Consider the following 19,247-nt stretch of genomic DNA (forward strand, 5'->3'; position numbering starts at 1 on the left):
CCTTCAACCTCCAAGGAGCTATAAACTCAGGTGCAGCCTCTCCCCCGGCACCACAGCACAAGGCCACGGCTCTTCTTGAGTGTGGTGAAATGCAATCAGGATTCCTGTAGTTCCTGCAGGAGATTTCCTGCTAGTGAAAAGAACTGTCCAGGTTCCCTTCTGCAAGACAAGTAATCTGAGCCACACTGTTCTGCATCAGCGGCCTTTGAGCACCACCTCTGCCTTGGATGTACAATGTGGGCTTTGCACCAGCTACAGGTGGCAATTGCAGTTAGGCCACATCTGATGTGTTTTCATTTTAAAGATTTCTGACAATCCATCCTGTTATTTGCATCCTTAAGGTTTGCCTCTACTTCTGACTATTGGTTGATATTTGATCAATTCATTTTGCAACTCCAGCCTGGCTGTAAATTGTAAATGCCTGAATATCTCCCAATAGTTCCAGAATGCTTCTAGAGACAAAAGAAGCAATGGGTAACTATCCATGGTAAAACCACATCCGGCCCCCTTCCTCCCCGCTCCCCCTTTGAGAATAGCAGGGCTGAAGGGACCAGTGCCTGCTGGGAATTCCTTGGCAGCCAGCAAGGCTAGCCATGAGATGGCATCCTGTACTATTTCCTGCAGCAGGAGACATGGAACCTGGCGGGTTCCCTGGCAGAAGACATAGGGTCATTTTTAGACAATATCAATAACATCAAGCAGTTTCTTGCACCAATGGCAGAGGTTGAGCCTCGTGGAGCAGGTCTGTCCCACACTGCTTCAGGGATGGGCCCATCTGTGCAGCAAGCCCAGCCCGTCAGGCTTTTGGGCTACTACTTCCTCTGCAGCTGCTGCTGGCTAAAAGCGAACATCCTTAATACTGAGTGGGCGCAGTGCTTGGGTCTGCAAAGGGAAACATTCCTGCAACTGTCATGTTAAATGCTGCGATACAATTCATCCGATGTACAAATCGTAACCACTGTGCCTCCTTCTGGATTAAGAAAGCAGAAGGCATCAAGCTGAGGCTCGTTGTCCAAGGATGATAAGAAAGTCCAGGGACAGAGCGCAGTTTTTGGGCCATGGAGTAGCTTAACCTGGGTAGGAAGAGTTCCCCACCCCCAGATGTTCAAATATGGCTAGGATCTAACGGGAGTTATATTTAGCCCCCTTCCATGTCTTCCAACTTAACTGTCAGCCTCGGCAACAGCTGCTACTTTTCACCGCTTTGAAAGCAGGCAGGCAGGCAGGCTCTCAGATGCTGCTGCCTTTCCAAGTTTACTTCAGCTATTTCTGAGACATTGGGTGGCTGGGTTCCCTTCTTCCTTTACAGCAGCCTGGAAGAAAAAAACAGGTTTTGTACCTTCCCGCCATCCAATTTGCACAGATGACCATTGTAAATGAACAGGCTGGGGGGTGGGGGTGAGGGAGGCAAGGGGCCCCAGAAGAGCTGCTTGGTGCAGCCCAAGCATGCCTGCTCCTAGCAAAGCTGTCCTAAGGTCAAACCCAGAGCAGCTGCTGCACTGCTGCACTGCCATAGAAAGTGAGGGGACACTTGCTTGACTAAGTGGGGTGGGCTTGTGCTGGCAGCTGCTGGGGCGATTTTGCCTTGGGTGGGGGGTTATTTGAAGTTGGCAGATAAAGCTGTGGTTCCAGGTGGGAAGTAGGAAGATTCCACTCAGGACAACATCGCACTGCCCAGAGAGCATCCTCATCCAGCTGCTGGAAACAACTGTTTTCCAAAGAAGGAGAAAGGGGCCCGTGACATTTGTCCAGCCTGAACCAGGACCTTCCTCACCGCTGTGTCCATTTTCTGAGCTGACCCAGCCTGCTTATCTAGGGTACAGCAGCTGCAACTGGATTCTCCGGACAGATGAGGCTGAGGTGGGTTGTGGGAGTGTGGGTATTTGGACCCCATGTTGGTTCAGAAGACCGGGTGACTCCGGCTTTTTAGCTAACTGCCAGGATGGCTGCTTTTGATGGAAGTGGGGCAAGAGCCCCTCCAGCTCTTAGCCTTTTACGGAAGGCTCTTGTCGAGTAAAGGGCCTTCGTGACCAGGAGGCCAAGAAACTCCACGGACGTTGATCCTTCCTTGTATAGGTTTAGGCAGAGATCGGGCAGCCCCGCCCTCCTCGGGCTTCCCTCCGCTCTTTCGAAAAAGTCTCCGGACGCATCCAAGGAAGTGGCGGGACGGGGTGCCTCTGGATGCCGCACTCCGGGTGAGTCCTTCCGCCGTTCCCCGGCTGTCTCACTCTATGCTCAGCCAGCCGCTGGTCCAGCCCCGGTTTGCGCGAGGGTCTTCCTGGGAAGAGCGCAAAGCCATCGCCCGGGGACCGCAAGAGGCCGGAGCCGGAACTGTTGCCGGGCGAAGGTCGAGCCGAGAGCGGCTTGCTCGGCTACGGGAAGGCGGAGGAGCTCCCGGGGTTTTTGTGGCGCTCCGCCTCGCCGCTGAGCTCGGCTTCCCCTTTTTGCAGGCCGGACGCCTCCCAGCCAGCAGCCATGCCCGACGCGCCGAGGCCGCTTCCTGCCGAGGCGGCGCGGAAACCCGGCAGCGGCTCGCCTGACCGCCTGGGCGCCGCCTACTTCGACCAGCCCTGCATCCGTCTGGCCAAAGCCCTGCTCGGACAGGTGAGCTCGTCGGCCGGGGGTGGAGGAACGAAGGGCAGTTGCAAGGTGGGCCTTAGACGGCCCGTCCTCCCTGGTCAGCTCCTCTGCAGGAAGCGGGCCGTCCCAGTCGCTCTCCCGCCTGGTCGAAAGATGTCATGCGGGCCCTCGCAGCCGGGGCGGCGCACGGGGGCCGGAGAGCCCGTTGACTCCCGGCAGTCTCGCCTTGTTTCAGATTCTGGTTCGGAAACTGCCCGACGGACGGGAGCTGCGGGGACGGATCGTTGAAACAGAAGCCTATTTGGGAGGGGAGGACACCGCTTCGCACTCCAGGGGGGGTCGACGAACCGCAAGGAACACAGCCATGTTCATGCGACCAGGCACGCTGTACGTGTACCAGATCTACGGGATCTACTTCTGCATGAATGTCTCCAGCCAAGGTAAGTAGGCCTCCAGCCCCCCCTTCCCACTTTTGGATCAGGGTGAATCCCGGGGATGCCCAGCTTCCCTGGAGGCTTCTCATTCTCGGGGGGGATTTCTGCCCTTTGAGCCACCCCCACCCTCCAGTCTGCGTTGCCTTTGAACCACTCAGAGCAGTTCTGCCCACCTCCTGCACAGGTGAAGGTGCTGCAGTCCTCCTGCGCTCCCTGGAGCCCCTGCAGGGGCTGGAGGCCATGCGAGAGCTGCGCCTGACCCGGCAGCAGAAAGCTCCTGCACGCCCTCTCAAGGACTGGCAGCTGTGCAATGGGCCCTCCAAACTCTGCCAGGCCCTGGCCATTGATCGGAGGTTTGACCAGCAGGACCTGGGCTGCAACTCTTCCGTATGGCTGGAGCCTGGCCTGGAAGCCTCCAGAGACCAAGTCCCCGTCTGCGCCCCCCGGGTTGGCATCAGTGGGGAGTGGGCCCAGAAGCCTTTGCGCTTCTACCTCCATGGCAACAAGTGTGTGAGTGTCACTGACAAAAATGCTGAGGGGAAACTGGCACATGGCGCCCTCAGAGAGAAATGTGTTTAGCTTGCAACATGAAGCGGGCATGAATACTGATGCCAATAGATTTATTTATGTAAATAAACATGTTTTGTTCTCTTCCAATGACTGGGGTCAATGGAGCCAAATGCACAATGTACCACATTCAGCAAGAAAGTGCACGCCCCAGGCCCACTTTGCTAGAATAACCCCTTCCTCTTTATTCTGAAGTGCCACCGCCTCGCCCCGGGACAATCCCAGGGCAATTGATTTGAGCTGGCAGTGCCAGAACAGTAGGACTTGAGCAGGCACGCCAATCAATGCTTTGGAGTTGTTGTCGGAGGCAGGATGGGTGGGCTATGAACCCACTGCTTCATGTGAGCATTCAACCTGCGGCAGAAGGGAAGTCATGGGCACTCTTTCACCAAAGGGGCTTATCCCTGGATCCCCATACTCTTCCTGCTTTTCAAAGTCAAAGACCAGCTTGTTTTCCTGCTCCACAGTTTGGGGTGGGAAGCCCTCACGGCTGCTCTGCCGAGTCCTCCTTCCCTCCAAAGAAGGGGACAGAGCACAAAACTGCCAGACTGCAACCCCTGGAAGAGCGCTCCTGTGATGTCCAGCAGGAGGGGCTTCCTTGGATCCGGGAGCAGCATCTAGCCTCGACTGGGCTCCTTCCTGGCCTCAAGAAAGCCTCCTCTCCTCACTTATGGAGGGACTGAAAGACAGAGATGACGGGATCCTCGTGGTTCGTCACCACCAGCACGCTACGGAACTTGTCAAAGAGCATGAGCAGATGGGAGCGCCGCATGTTTTCATTGTACATGATCTCCTCCAGGTGATGCCGTCCACGGAAATAGTGCAGCAGCCTGCAAAGCGGGGGGAGAGGTATGTTTCTGCCCTGCAGCCACAGCCCAAAGCCTGAGATGCTTGCTCCCCAAGTCCCCACCCAGGAGGGGCGAGCTTGGCCCTGCTGTCCAAGCATCAAGCTTCCTCCCGGGGCTTTGTGAAGACTGTACAGTCTAGGCCGGTGGCCCCAAAGAGGAGGACTTTCACTCCACGGCTACCTGGCAAACATGCGCAGATCATCTGGATTGTGAGCTGCGGGGACACTGAGAATGGCTTCCCGCTCATGCTCTGAGAGGCTGGTCAGGAGGTTCTCCGTCATGCGTTTGTTCACGGGAGACTCGCCCCCAGGCAACAGCTCCGCACTGGAGTTGTCCATGCTGGGGCTTGTCAGGGTCATGTCATCACTGCTAGCTGTGAACAAACAAGAAGGCACTGTGAGGGACAAGAGGAGATGGGGCCCCATGATGACAGCTGCCACCTTTTCCTTTCCTGCTGTTCCTAGACAGATGCAACAGTGGGGCTGAAGGGCAAGACAGCTTTCAAAAAATTGTTGACAAAGTCCTCCTCCACTAGCAATGGCCCTTAGACTTATATACCCCTTCGTAGTGCTTTACAGCCTTCTCTTGCAGAGTCAGCCTATTGACCCCAACAATCTGGGACCTCATTTTTTGCCAGGCAGGGTCAAACTCCTGGCAATCAGCAGAGTCAGCTGCGATGCTGCATTCTAACCACTATGCCACCATGGCTCTTCAGAGCCTGAAAAAAATTATTCCAATCCCTCCCTCCCTCCCTCCCACACACACAATTCTATCATGCTGCCCTTTAGGAATAAGCAGAAAAGTATCATGATATGAACTGACTTGAATATTGGACACTAGACATCCATTAGGCATGAAACAGGTCTGGGTGATTTGGGGCCACTCCCCCTCTCTCAGTGCAACCTCCACAGGGTTGTTGTGGGGAAAATAGGAGTATGACATAAGTTCACTGCCGTGGTCTCTTCTTTCTCTTTCATCCATCCATTTATCTTACCTATCTTCCCCTTCCTCTCTGTAGAGGATTTGAAACCCGGGAGCCAAGCACTGTTCCCCTGGCTGGGCTGAGCTCTGGGCAAAAGAGGGCTGCCACTTACTGGGAGAACCAAAACTGAGTGCGCTAGGAGTGCTGAGGCTTCGGCCCCCAACTCGGGCAGGAAAGGGCAGCTCTTCTACTCTGGTGCGAAAACCCTCCTCCTCCTCCTCTTCCTCCTCCTCTTCCTCCTCCTCCTCCTCCTCCTCCTCTTCCTTTGGGGGAACCATCAGGCAGGCGTAGCTGTGCAGCTGAATGAGAAGCCGATGCTGGAGCATCCAGGCCACCATCCGAATGAGATGTGTCTGGGAGAGAAGGAGAGGCCGTCAGAGCGGCCTAAGATCTTGGCCGTTAAAGCACCTCGACCACCCTGTGGGTTGAGACATTGGGCGGGGGAGGTTGAGGAGCTAGAACTTGCCTCCTGAATCACTGGAGCAAGAGGGTCCTTGAGCTCAGACAGAGAAACTGGCCAGGAGAACTTGGACAGAACTGCGGGCAGGTCGTGGCCTGGAAACTGAGAGGAGAACTCCTCTGCTAAAGGGGAGTAACTGCAGAAGGGAAGGGAAAGGGGTTGAGTGGGCTGCCCTCCTCCCTTGCTCCTGCCTGGCCTCTGGGTGCCGCGAGTCAACCTAATCAGCACCTGTGAAGCCTAGGAGACAGGAGCCGACACACAAAGCCATCCCTTCAGCAGAAAGAACCAGCTGAGCAACTCACAGGCAGACACTGGCGTTGGGGGACAGCATGTAGACGTTGTTCTCACACAGGGGATAGACCATGAGGGCCTTGCCCCAGTAGACAAGATGTGCAGCCAGCTGAAACACCTGCCACAAAAGAGAAAGCACCTGTTGGGGCAATTCAGCAGCACCTACAGGTAGGACAGGCTGGGCTGGATCAATGTGGCAATGAGTTCCGGCTCCAAGGAGAAGAGTTACTCTCTCTTCTGCTTATGCAGATCACATTAAGAAAACACAGCCTGGCAGCCAGAGGAGAAAGCTCCCGTTCCCCTGCTGTGGGTTGAGACCAGGGGTGCAGCTTTCATTTCTTAAGAGGGCCCCCAAATCCCAGCTGCCAGGAAGCAGCGGGAGGAGAGATTCATTGCCGTCAAGCTCAGCCTGTGGGCACAATAAGCAAGGGAGGTGATCCACACAGATCCCACAGGGCCTGATCCAGTGGCTGGCTGCTCTGGTCCTCTTAGAAGTAGGCAGAAGGATGTGCTGCACCTAATACAAAGGTGGGCTTTAATGCCTCAGTTGTTGTAGTGGAAAAGATCTTCCCGCCCTCACAACATTTTCCTTTCCCTGGGAATTCTCACTGCCTGTTTGGGGGTCAACTCGGACCCTATGTTTTGGAAGAGGAGGTCCACCTGTGGTTTATGATGTAGCAGATGTATCAAAAGGCTTTGGGGTCCCCTCTGAGCTCACCTGGAGCAAGGCCAGGTCGGCATCCTGAGCCAGCTGCTGAAGGTTCTTCACCACAGAGGCGGTTTTGATCACTCGCACCAGGGCAGGGGAGCAATCGAGGGGCAGTTCGCTGAGGAGGGACTTCTCATCTTTAAGCAGCAATAAGGCATGGTAAGGCCTGCAGAGACAGCAAAACAGGTGCGGGGTGGGGGTGGGGGGTTAAGATAACCTACAATGGCTGGGGAAAATCTCCTCGATTAATTTGTACAATTTCTCTATTTCACAAGACTTAAGAGAGGTGCAAGAACCTCTGTGTAGCAGAAGTGGTGACCGATTCATCAAAAAACAGAGCAGCTGAATGTGTAATGTGAAAAAGTGATTTTCATAGGATTTATGAAAAAATCAACACCTTCAGGGGTAAGATGGGTGGCCTATAAATTTTATAAATAAATAGATATACAAATGAATAAATAACAAACTCAATTTTCCAGGTGAACTAGAATGAGACTCTCCCTTAAACCACACAAGTTGAACATCATACCATCAAATCTTGTTTGGCAGAAATCCTGAGTCTGAATTTGGTGAATGAGTAGCTGAGAAGCTAAATGTTGGTAGACGAAGTAACAAGACCTTGTGGTTCAGACTGAGCATGTTAGATGCATGAAGTGAAAACATTTGGAGCATCGCCATAAGTCACAGAATGGGGATGATGCCTGCACAATTAAGTAGCTGGTAATCGAAGAACAAAATGCTTTCTAAAGATTTATCTTGGGGCTTGCAAACCATGGGATCATGGAACAAAATGGGTCGAGGAGGCCATGAATTCTCAGGTCCTGCTTCCAACTATTCATCTTTTAAAACTTTGGACATTCTCGCCCACAGTCACCAAAAAATTTCAGAGACACATTTTCAGCTCTCAAGCAGGCTTAGCCACATCTACATCCCAAGAGGCCTGACTGTGGTGAGAAAAGATTCTAAACCAAGTTGCATTCAGAAAGACCAAAATAAAATAATAAATGTATTAGCAATAAAGTCCTGTCTCACCGAATAGCCTTCAAGCTTCTTTCAATGGCTTCTGGGGGGATGAAACTGGATGCCACATCATGGATTTTATGAGGCAGGCAGAAACTCACTTCCAGCCAGTTATTGATCTGTAGTTGGACCAACCCTGTTGTGCACAGACTGAAAGGAAAGAAAGAAGCACCAGGAGGTTCAGGGATCAGCCTTTTTGCACAGAAGCCTCCAGGCAGCCTGAGCGAAATGTTCTCAAAGGTCCCCTCCACCCACCCTTCCCCTTATTTGACTCAATTAAAATACAGTATTCCCTTTTACATAGACACAGGCATCGCCACTTGCTGGCCACCAACAAGCTGTGCAAGTCAAGTCATGCTAGCCCTGCTCAGCCCAGAGGAAGGCTGCTGCCCACCAGGTGGAGCTGAGCAGCTGTCTCAGAGGGGCATCTGGCTGACTTCCCCAGGAAGGCTTTGTCTTTGCCTCCTGTGCTCTGCTGCTGGGCATCAGAAGAGAAGGAAAGCGACAAGCAGGAAGAGCAGGACCAGCCTCAAACCAGCCCAGGGAGGGGAACTAAGGCTCACAAGGCCCACATCATGGGGAGGTGAGGGCATGAGATGGAGGGGCCTCCAGAGAGCTTACAAAGGCTCCAAGGGAAGAGAGAGCCTGGCCAGCTTTATGCAGGCTTCCCCCTCCTCAAGGAAGCAGTGCATGGACAAGCAGAGAAGCGAGAAGGGACTTTCAGGTTCTAGACCGGATGGTGATGGTTTTGATGGTGATGGTGATGAAGGAAAGCAGCCAGATAATGCTTGATATTATGAGGAGATGAGTTACTCTCTATCTACTTTAATCTCCCAATCCTAAACTGAGGGGTAGTGTTTCACATAAACCTTGGGGAATAAAAGATAAGGGGGAGCCAGCTAAACACCCAATACCCTGAAGGTTTCATTCCAATTACCTTGTGTTTTTTTGGGGGGGGAGGGGGCAGCTACAGAATCGGACTCTGCACCTCCATAATTGTCTTGCAATGAGTTTCCCCCCTGGGCTCCCCAATTTTGGGATGAGGCTGTCCTCTCCTACTGAAGGGCACCATGACAAGGCCTGTGGCTCTGTAAGGAAGCAGCCGGTAAGAACTGCTGATGGGGGAGTGGGGGTGGCAAGGATATTATTACCTGTCATAAGCTTCTTTAAGGTCTCTGGCCAGCTTGCACTTGGGAAGGATGTGAGGGAAAGGTGACTGAGGGCCATCCCTTGCTGTGGAGGGAAAAAAATCATTTTGGAGCCCCAACCTCAGGCCCCTGCCCTCTTCCCAACCATTCATTCTTGGGACATACCTGACGCTGGGTTTTATTATTCATCTAATTAATTAATCAAATGTGTATAGCTGCCCATCTCACAAAGACTGAAACTTGCTTCTTTGTGTCATCCAACTGCTGGCTGCACAGCAAACAGCAGCCGGTCCAGCCTGGGCCTTTGAGGGGGTCAAGTCAGGGGGGATAAAACAGCCTTCCTTGGACAGTGGCTCTCAACTCAGGGGTCCAGGCTGGCAACAGTCCCCTGCAGGAGCCACGTCCTGGAAAGCGGCCTCCCAAGTGGATGAGACCATAAACTGCTTGCAGCTTACTTTCTGACATGGCTGAAACTTCATCTTGAATGGCCAGAATGAGTTTGGCCTCCCTGGTGAGATACTGGCAGCGTCTCTCTTCATGCTGAAGCACAATGGCGATGCGCCGGGAGAGGTTATGCAGGCAGCTGATCACGGAGGGGTCCGCAGTGGCCTGCAGACAGAAGTAGAAACTGTCCATCAAGGGTGGCCTGGCAAGCCAGATGACCTGGAAGGAGGAGGAGGAGGAGGAGGAACCCACCTGGGGCCAACCCAGCCATTCTCTCCCCTCCGGCCATCCAGCAGAAGGCCGTCTCCCATTGAAAGCATCAGGGTAATAAGAGCTGCTACCACAAAATATGTGAACCAGTGGTAGCATCCCTTCAGCTACTCTTATTTGGACAAAACATCTCAGTCACTCACACACATACACACCAGCATCTCCTTCTGACCTTCCCCTGACCCCAAACAGTTACTTCCCATTGAGAGATGTCCTAATGTGAGGACAGAGGGGCAGGCTCATTGCCCTGGAACAGACCTTCCTCCAACCCTCAGTCTGAGCCTTGCGGAGCCTTTGGCTAGAATAGATTCCATGAGAACCTAATGAAGCACCAACCCTGGAATTTCTCCGTCACATCATGCACAAGTGACCATCTTGCATAGCCCAGAGAGGCTGCTTAATCCACTCTGAACCAGGGAGAAGGCAGGAATCCAGCTGTTATCAGCCACACCCAGCTGAACAAGTGAGGCTCAGACACTTAGTAGCCAAAGTGGACAAACCAGCTGTTCAAGGCCTGTTAAAGAAATGGAATGCAGGGCAGTGATAACGTGTGCCACCCAAAGTCATAAACTATGACTCGGCACTACAAAACGAGCCACATTTCTGCTGAGTCATAGGATGGGGCTAAACTTCAAGTTTCACTGCAACTGCCTCCCTGTTGATAACACCTTGGGCCTTTGCCTGTCCAGCTGCCACTATTAGATGGGCCCCACCCCGGAGCTGGAGTGCTACGCAGAGATGCAGAGCCATAAGTCCCGAGAGAAGTCCAGGCCAGCCGAGGTGGGGGAGAGTGCTGCTTTTGCCAATAAAGGCCAAAGAAATGACCAGGAAGACCTGACCCAAGCGAGGGCTCTACAGCTGGTTGTCTCACAGCACCGTTAGGTAGTATTACTTCTGAGGCAGTCTTACCCTTAAAGCAAAGACCACGTTGAAGAGAATCATGGTGGGCATTTCCCTCTTGGGAGAAGGATCTGTCTTTGATACCTGCACAGCAAAAGAGGACACTTAGGAAGTGTAAAAGCAAGTAGGTCCAGGAAGGGTGGTTGGGTGCGGTGGTGCATAAAAGGCAGATCTGTTCTTGGTATATTGAGATCTGGGGAAAGAGTTCCCTCTCTTGGCCTCAGTGAGGCCATCTGGCCTGGAGGTCATGTTTTTAAGAAGATCAGGCATAAACTAGAGCATATCCAGGTTGAGACCAAAGTGAGGAAGTCTCAGAAAAAGAAGTTCTGCAAAGGGCAGGAGCTGAAGTCGTCCAATGGCTGAAGGAGGCTACACAGAATACACACCAAACCTTGGATTAAACAAATAACAGAGCTGTGTGGCACTGAAACGGACTGTCTTGGGGAGGCAGCAGAGTGGTTCTATTTAGGTAGAGACTGGGGCAGGGGCTTAGGTGGGGGAATAATCCTCCAGCCATGGCGTTCCTCAATCAGTAGGGCTCCACATGGCTTACAGACTCACACAGCACACCCCAAATGTGTCCGCCTTTCCAGTTTCCAATGAATAAACACAGGTTAACGAGGGGGGTGGGGGAGGGCAGCTGTCTCCCAGGGTGCTGTGTCCACCTTCACCAGCAACTCTGGAATGAATGGCAGGGCAGCTCTTGTCCCTCCAGAAATATGTTCAAGAGAAGACAAGAGGAACCTCCACAGAGGTACAGTCCTGAGAACTTAGATCAGGAACATGGGAAATAGTATTTCAAATTAGTCACCCCATTAACCTATGGGGAATCCAAATTTTCTAAACTGAAGGAAAAATGAGTAATATAGCAAAGCAATAGGAATTGCTGCCTCTTGTAGGAATTACATGACACGATGGAGCAAAAAAGCCCCAAGTGGCCTGTCAGGAGGAAGGCCTCCGCAAAATGCCTGGTTAATGGGTTAACCCCGTTCCCTGGATTCACACAGCACATTAAACAATGAACTAGCCAAACAGAATAAACCACAGAGAACCTATTAAAATATTTGCAATTGCATCTGCTAAATCTACTGATCTAGTTAAGCCTGCTGTGTGAACACCAACCATGTTTAAAGATACAATTGCCATTCCCAGGGGAGATTCAAAAGTCAAGTAGCTGGTGCCGGTTAAAACTTGGCCCAATCAATCAATTTTTATACAGCACATACTTCCAATATTGAATCTTGTTTTACAATGGAAGGGGAAAATCTTCACAGGGAAGACTGGCCACAAAAAGAGCTGAAATGGACTCTTACTAGTATCAACTTTATTGAGGAATATGGGAAGCAGAGTTGGGTTTGAGACCCTAGCCACTGGATTCTGCAGGTTGTTCCAAGCTGAGAAAGGGGCAAGAGTAGAAATTTAGCAATATGAAAGGAGCCTCTAAGTTTCAGCTGTTGCAAAGGTGTTCTGGATCTGCGACATACCTGGCCAAAGGCATGCTGCAACAGAGTTGGGTGCCCAACAAAACGAATGTTATCGATCTTCAGCTCAAACTTTTTGCCACACATGTCTGATTTAGTAGCCAGAATTGTTGCCAGAATGACATCCGAAAACCTTCAAAGCAGAAGAATAAGAGAAACAGGTATGACTGTATTTATGGCGACCTAAAGACATCCCAAAGCCAGGTACCATTTGTATTCAACATTAAATATTATTCTGCAAGCATTCTAAATAAATAACACTAGGACCCATTTGAATGCCATTAATTTGTCCAAATTTTATATTTAGAATCATCAGAATTACTGAAAGGAAAGCATCACAGCCAACAATGAGACAGTCATGCCACTCTCAGACAGAAGTGGAGAGGTTAGAGAGGGTCGCTTCTGTTGCAGGGTCCAAGCAGAGCAGTTGCAGCAGCTGAAGCAGATTCCCAAGTACAGGCTGCTCCTGAGCTGGGTTATAAAGGCTCCCAAAGTCAAGGAATACCTGCTCAGAGCATCAAAAATGTTTTCCTCCCCTATTCCCATCCTCTGTTTGCTACATAAGCTGCTATCATGTAACCTCTTGTCTCTGCATGATCTAAAGTTTTCCTGCTCTGTGGGGAAAGATGTGGCCTCTTTCAAAGTGCCAGTGCCCCAGAGGACCCAGCTGGAGGCCTGCAGGCTGGCCAGCATCACCTGCAACACCACGAGGCTCAGCTTGTTTGAGCCTGGAAGGACTGGTGAGGATGGAAGTTCAGCCCTCTGGGCAGAAATACATCTTCTAGCTCTGAACTTGCTTCTTTCTACGTTTTCACATTCAGACTTTTAGTCTCAACTCCCTCTCCCCCCACTCCACTGCTGGTCAGGGGCAGTTGCCATACAAAGGCTTCTCCGTGGTAGACTGCAGCGTTCTGCTATGAGGCCTGCGGCCAGGAGAGTTATGAGCTTATCAGCCCTCCCAGGAGGCGGCGGCGGCAGCAGCAGAGGCAGAATAGTGGCTTTGCAATCTTTCTCACCAGAGACCTAGCAACGGAAGTTTGAACTCTTATTTGGATTAAGACCAAAAATAATTCTAAAAGATGTTCTCCTCAAGACAGAATGGAAATCCCAGTGGTTCTGTATTTGGAAAAAAATGGAATGAAAAAATCAAATTCTTGAAACTGTTCATATTCAGTCTGTGGAAATCTCTCCCTTTGCTCTTTTCTAGCAATGGAAAATTCCAAAATTTGGTTCTTAAAAAAGTGGAACTTCCTGATAAGTATCCTCATCTCCCTATCTTCTCATGATGGTTACACTCTGGCTAAGCATTTGATTTTAGCCAAGCACCCTGGGTGAACTTAAGCAGCTGTGAGCCTTTCTTTGGAAGACCAGCTTCCCAGAGGCAATTTTGTGGAGCTCATTGGTTTGTTAAGGGCCTCTGGGATATTGCTCAAAAGTCCTGGTTTTGACAGCGTTTGGAGACCCTTGTTTCAATAATGCTGCCACCTACCTCTGTGTTCAATAGAAGAACACATTTCTTACGCAAATAAATGTTCTGGGGTAAATAACAGCCTTGTCTCACCTTTTAGCAGCTTCTACTTCCCCAATTAAAGAGAACTCCTATGAATCCTTCAGGAGTCCCCACCTCTCTCTGAAAGAAAGGGGTTGCAAAAGAGATTCAAAGACCTTTAGCTGCCCTTCTGCCTTTGGGGCAGGCCATTTTCCTCAGCTTTTCCTTTTAACCCACTTTTTCTGGCTGCAACTTAAGTGACGCTGAGTCTTAGGAAAAGATTTAGACCAGTACAGAACCACACAACTAGGACAAATCCATCGGGGATGGACGCCTGACAAACAATTTTGTTTCCTGCCTAAGCAGGGGGTTGCACAGAAGAGTTCCAAGTCCCTCCCAACTCTGCTATTCTATTCCTATTCCTATTCTTATTCTATTGCAATCCTCCTCATTCTAGTGTTACACTGACTAGAAATTCTAAAGCCTGTAATATAATATGGTTAAGGGAGAGCAAATTGGAAAAGAACATAACAGCTCGAATGTGGAGTGGCCTCAATATTCTATCATTCAAAGTATTATTACTCTACATCCTAAAAACTAGAGAGGAACCAGCTGTTAAATGCTGCATCCAAATGCCTTCACAGACAAAAATGACGCATTACTTATATGAGTTGATTGCAAAGTGCAGAATGGTGCACCAGTCTTAGGTTTGACCTCATACACTCCAATCAACTGAGTCAGCTTCTGGGTCCACCTTGTCTCCACTGAGACTGACAGGCAACCAGAGAGGAAACCCAAAGCCGTTCTGCATGCAAAACACACACTGCCACAATGCTGCACTTCTCTTTCTAGACTGGCTCCTCCTTTAAATTTCTTACAAGTTTATCCATCTCATCTGCACTCCACTATCGTTCCATTCGTTTACAGCATAGTCCAAGACAGAAATTAGAAATACAATACAAGAAGAAGATGGTAAAAAAGAAAAGCCATTGGAGACAGATGAATTTGGTCTTACCCTGATACCACCTGCTCATCAGTGAGAGGACAGGGCTCTCTGAAAATAGGAACAGGGGCCATAAGCACCACTCAGAAACAAAACTGGAGAATCAACCAGACAAAAATCACACAAGGCACACTATTCGCACACTTATAAAATGGGACAATGGAATCCTGCCAGTTTTCACGGTTACGAGTAAATGTTTCTAAAGTAAAATGAAAACAATGAAACTAATGTACACCACACCACCACCACCCGTGTAAATGGATGGCATAAGTGGGAAGGAAGAAAAAGACTTGCAATGGCTGCTCATAGTGCAGCAGGTACCATGAGCTTCCCCCAAAGAGACAGCAGAATAAGCACTGGGCAGGCAGGACAGAGCTTGCAGGAATGTCTCAGGGCTGCTGGAATAAGAAAACTGGGCTCCAGGGACCACAGCAGGCCCTTCCTTCATGGCTGATGTTACTGTGCAAACCATTCAGCTGCTTCCAGCCATTTTTTCCCCTATTCCTGAATTCTGCTACAGCAGAAGAAACCTGTACATTGTACTACATGAAAACCATTAAATTATAGCTGGCCACCTCCTCAACAATTCTAGACAATAGAGAAGGCAGTTCAGGACCAGAGTGGGCCCTGAAACTGTTGTTATAATCACAAACATACCCCAGATGCTTTGGTTCATATCAGCTAGCTAAGAACCAAGAGGGGGATGGGTCCAGCTTCACGCAGTTGTGAAAATTCCCCAGCTTCAATTCCAGAGGCTGAATAATAAGCCAGGGAAAGTCAGTGTCTCTTGGCAAATGGGAATCCTGGAGCTTTTTCCCCACTTGTCAGACCTACCAGCAGGGAAGAGTTGCCTCCTCCCATTGCTAACACCAGAGGAGCAAAAAACTTAAAGATCATTCACTGGGATAATTGTGATCATTAAAGAGTACAAGAGTTGGATATAATATTTTTATGTTTTCCTCAAAACCATGACATTCAAAAACCCCTTCACAAAAAGAATTGAGCTCAACTTTGCCAACCAACATGCCCGCAAGAAGGAGATCTGCAAAACAGAACCAAGGAAATACATACCTGGAATCTCCATCTGGATCTTCTACATTCTCACCAATACTGTTTACTGCATACTTACTCCTTGACATCCCTAAAAAAGATGGAGGGGGGGGGGACTTCAAGCCTGGAGACATTATTCACTGTCCCATTCACACAGCACATTTTGCATGGTGATGGGGAGGCAGCATATTTTATGGGAATCCTATTATCTTCCTCAGACAATTAACCCAGAGGCATGCTTTGGATAATCTGTCTCAGTCAGCACGTCACTTGGATCAAGCCTACCAACTGCCCTTTCAAAACTGAGCTGAAATAGTAGGCCATGCAAAAATCAGACTCTGGAGGAACAAAACTAGCACAAAGGGTAGATGAGGAAGTCCTCCCCAACTCTCTTCATGGTGTTACTGACTCCAGATAGACTGCCACACATATTTTTAAATTCCCTTTTCCTCACTCTGTAAGGAAAGTATTCCAGGGGAATAATAGTCTGCCAGTCTCCTTAGCAGCAGTGTCATATGGTGCCAGCAGATTTAACCAGAACACTTAGGTGGTACAGATACGTCATGATATACAAAGATTGGTTTTCCACATTAAGCACAAAAGGTGCATTCTAGGGATCAGTTAAGCTCATCCTTCCTACTTTTTTCAGTCGCAGACCATGGTTACTTTCCCATCTTTCGTTAACAAGTCATCTGACATTTAGGAAGTTTCCCCCGCAGCAAGTCACAGGAACTGGCATGTAAAAGAACTGACTGATCACGAACAGGCCACGGACTGATCACGAACAGGGGCACGAGACCATGTTGAGGCCTTTGCTCCGGACTACCTACACCTGCCCAGAAAAGCAGCCAGGAAAACCTCCGATCTTGAAAGCCCTGAACAGGTGATGTCCCCAGGCGAACCTCTCACGGATGAAGCACTGAGTTCAACCGTGAAATCAACGGAAACCAGGGCCAAACGTGAACGGGGCCGCTTCCCTATCTTCGGTGAGGAGGCAGAGCTGCAGGCGACGCCCAGGTGGGAAAGGCGACGCCCAGCCCACCTGAACAGGTGGGAGGTCAACTGGGCCAGCTGCCCGGGAAAAGGCAACGCCAGGCCACGAGATCTCCAGGGGGCCCCGGGGAGAACCGCCGGGTCATCCGAGCGGCCGGAGCACAGCGGGACCGCCCGGCGGCGAAAGGGCGAGGTCGCCGGGTCACCATAGCAACGGGGGCGGCCAGGCCTTCCGGGGCGGGGCGTCTCCCGCCCACCGCGCGCTCGCCAGTTCCTCACCGATCAAGGCGGCCGGGTTGCCGGGCCCCCGCTGGAAGGGGAAGCGGAAGAGCAGCTTGTTGCCTCGGCTGCCGGAGCTCACCAGGATCACGCTGACGGGGCTCGAGGTGTCCCCCATGCCGCTGCCGCTCTCGCCCGCGCAACCGCGTCACCACAGAGCCAGAGCCGGAGCCGAAAGGGTAGAGGGCCCATCGCCCTTTGACACCCGGGCGCGGCGGCTGCGCGGTCGTCACTTCCGTTTGTCTTCCGGTAGCGGGACGGCCTTCAATTTGCCGCCTAGGACCGGCGAAAGTCGGGGATGATGGGCGCGTCGCGAGAGCTCTCGAAGGCCGCTTCCATTCCCCCCGTGCTTGGCCGGGGCCTGGCTCACTAGCCGCGGAAGCTTACCTCACCAGCACGCCAGAAACGGGGGAGCCCCTGCGTCGGCAGCCTTCCCGTCAGCAGGTGGCGCCTCAGCTAGGGAGTTGGGGCGGGCTCGGCGCCCCGCCTCGGCTTGGCAAGCGGACGATAAGGCCGTAGGGGCGCCCTGGCTTTGGAGAGATACCGCCGCCCGCCCGCAATCGTGTCTCCAAGCGGGGGAGACGTGGCCTTCCGAACGGAGGGCAAGAAGGAGACCCCCCACCCACCCCCACCCTGCGGCCCAGAAAGAAGAGCTGGGAGAATATGAGCTATTTTCAAAAACATTGACTTAACCCAACTGACAGGAAAAAGATATATACATATTTTTAAAATACTACGTAACATTAAAAATAATAAAAGGTCTGGAAAAATTAATTGTAAACAGTTCCCAAATGTTGATCAAATTACTTAAAGGTCTAGCCCTTTTACTGGGAAAAAAAATCTATGACTATATTACCAATCAAGTGTATTACCTGTCGTTCCAGTAGTGTATCATTTCATCTGTGAAAAGTCATCCAACCTTGCTTTACACATTTTTAAGTACGGGAGCTGACAAACTACAGAGAGGAGTTCAATGTCACTAATAAATCTGATTTACCACTTGTTTTGGGAGTTTTGGAGCCCCATGGTTAATCAAGCAGTTTGTGTGGGTGGGGGGAGCACAGCAGTAAAATGAGAAAATAGCAAAAGGTATTCCCATGTTTCTGGCCAGAATTTCAGATTTTGCCTTTTTGTGCTGAAAGCAATAATGTTTGGCTAGGGCCTGTTTCTATGCCCTTGCTAACTGCATTTTAAAATATGCTCCTAAGTTAGAGGAAGCTACCAGCAGGGCAGTCCAAATTATCCCAACCAAAAGGTTTCTTGTAAGTTCAGAGTCACCCAGACTTATATTCCCACACACTTGACATCCTATAAAGTATAGGAGGCTGAATGCAGCATTTTGTCTGGAACCCAAATTGTCTGGCTTCATTTATTTATTCAACAGAATGGAAACTCCCAGCATATTTTTATTTGTTTGCTTGCTTTGTTCCTAAGTGTCTTCACATCCCAATTCACATGGTGCTGCAGGGAGTCTTCTGCTGTTACAAACACACACACATACACACAATACTCAAGCAGAATCCAAGGTTGGCATGACAAATTAACTCCCCATTAAATGTCTGGAGAAATGGGATAGCCTTTCTCAAGATGCAATCCTGCAAGGCATTGAGGTTGTATGTCAGGCAACTGACTTCCCTGGCCACAACGTTGCTCCAGTCAACCAATGCAATTTTGTAGGCTGGGTCTTTGTGTCAGCCATGCCTGGTGGGAGACAAATTTCAGTGTTTCCTATTGTCAGGGAGACAGCTGGAAGGTCCTGTGGAGGATTTTTGCACCACAATCCCCAAAAGATAATCTCCTATGGATCAGGGAGAAGGACATCCATGAGGCAGCAGCTTGCCCTTTCCCCCTTACTAATGGCCTTCTAAGAGAAGCTCTGGTTCTTCAGCATGTCTTGGTAGCACTTTCTTCATTATATTTCTGGAAGGAAGAAAAAGTGGAAATAATACGGTGAGAGTCAGTTTGGTGTAGTTCAGGTGCTGGCCTAGAAACCAGAAGACTGTGAGTCTATAGCTATTCTCAGAGCTGAAGAAGCTTCTTGGATGAGAAGCAAAATATCTTCAAAGAAAGAACAAAGGCCAGTTGCCTCCTGAAAAAGCATCTTTGGGACGGGAGACTCTGAGTTCTAGACCTGACTTAGGCATGAAAACCAGTTATTGATTTTAGGCCAGTTGCTTGCACTCAGCCCAACCTACTTCATAGGATTGTTGGGAAAATAGGAGGATGGAGGAATATTAGGTATGTTTGCCACTTCAAGTCATTTATAAAGAATAAAGATGGGATAAAAATCTAAAATACA

General features: G+C 50.3%; 2 protein-coding genes across 18 annotated transcripts; one reads left to right on the top strand and one right to left on the bottom strand.

Annotated features, from left to right (window-relative positions):
- The first annotated feature begins 1,834 nt into the window (after window positions 1-1,834).
- MPG (N-methylpurine DNA glycosylase) lies at window positions 1,835-3,671 on the top strand. Of its 2 annotated transcripts, none has more exons than XM_087942415.1 (4): window positions 1,835-1,860; window positions 2,451-2,604; window positions 2,816-3,020; window positions 3,199-3,671. In XM_087942415.1, the coding sequence occupies exons 1-4, from the start codon at window positions 1,850-1,852 to the stop codon at window positions 3,591-3,593; spliced, it is 765 nt and encodes a 254-aa protein (XP_087798541.1). In that variant the 5' UTR covers window positions 1,835-1,849; the 3' UTR covers window positions 3,594-3,671. The 2 variants fall into 2 exon arrangements, with proteins under 2 accessions (XP_087798541.1, XP_026539152.1); XM_026683367.2 differs by lacking the exon at window positions 1,835-1,860 and adding an exon at window positions 2,061-2,195.
- NPRL3 (NPR3 like, GATOR1 complex subunit) lies at window positions 3,618-17,533 on the bottom strand. Of its 16 annotated transcripts, XM_087942402.1 has the most exons (15): window positions 17,336-17,533; window positions 16,949-17,224; window positions 15,698-15,767; window positions 14,639-14,677; window positions 12,138-12,267; window positions 10,663-10,737; window positions 9,495-9,648; window positions 9,043-9,124; window positions 7,904-8,041; window positions 6,881-7,037; window positions 6,174-6,280; window positions 5,878-6,007; window positions 5,524-5,764; window positions 4,610-4,802; window positions 3,618-4,411 (listed from the first exon to the last, which is right to left on the bottom strand). In XM_087942402.1, exons 2-15 carry the CDS (start codon window positions 17,064-17,066, stop codon window positions 4,246-4,248), a joined length of 1,800 nt encoding a protein of 599 aa, XP_087798528.1. In that variant the 5' UTR covers window positions 17,067-17,224; window positions 17,336-17,533; the 3' UTR covers window positions 3,618-4,245. The 16 variants fall into 16 exon arrangements, 15 of the variants coding, with proteins under 15 accessions (XP_087798528.1, XP_026539144.1, XP_087798540.1 ...); XR_015745209.1 differs by lacking the exon at window positions 17,336-17,533 and having other exon boundaries at window positions 5,524-5,795; window positions 16,949-17,173; XM_026683359.2 differs by having other exon boundaries at window positions 16,949-17,349.
- Window positions 17,534-19,247: the final 1,714 nt, after the last annotated feature.

The sequence above is a fragment of the Notechis scutatus genome, chromosome 12 (genome assembly GCF_049901735.1).
Source record: "Notechis scutatus isolate UNSWTSFEM ecotype Mainland chromosome 12, rNotScu1.2, whole genome shotgun sequence".
NCBI classification, from domain to species: Eukaryota; Metazoa; Chordata; class Lepidosauria; order Squamata; family Elapidae; genus Notechis; species Notechis scutatus.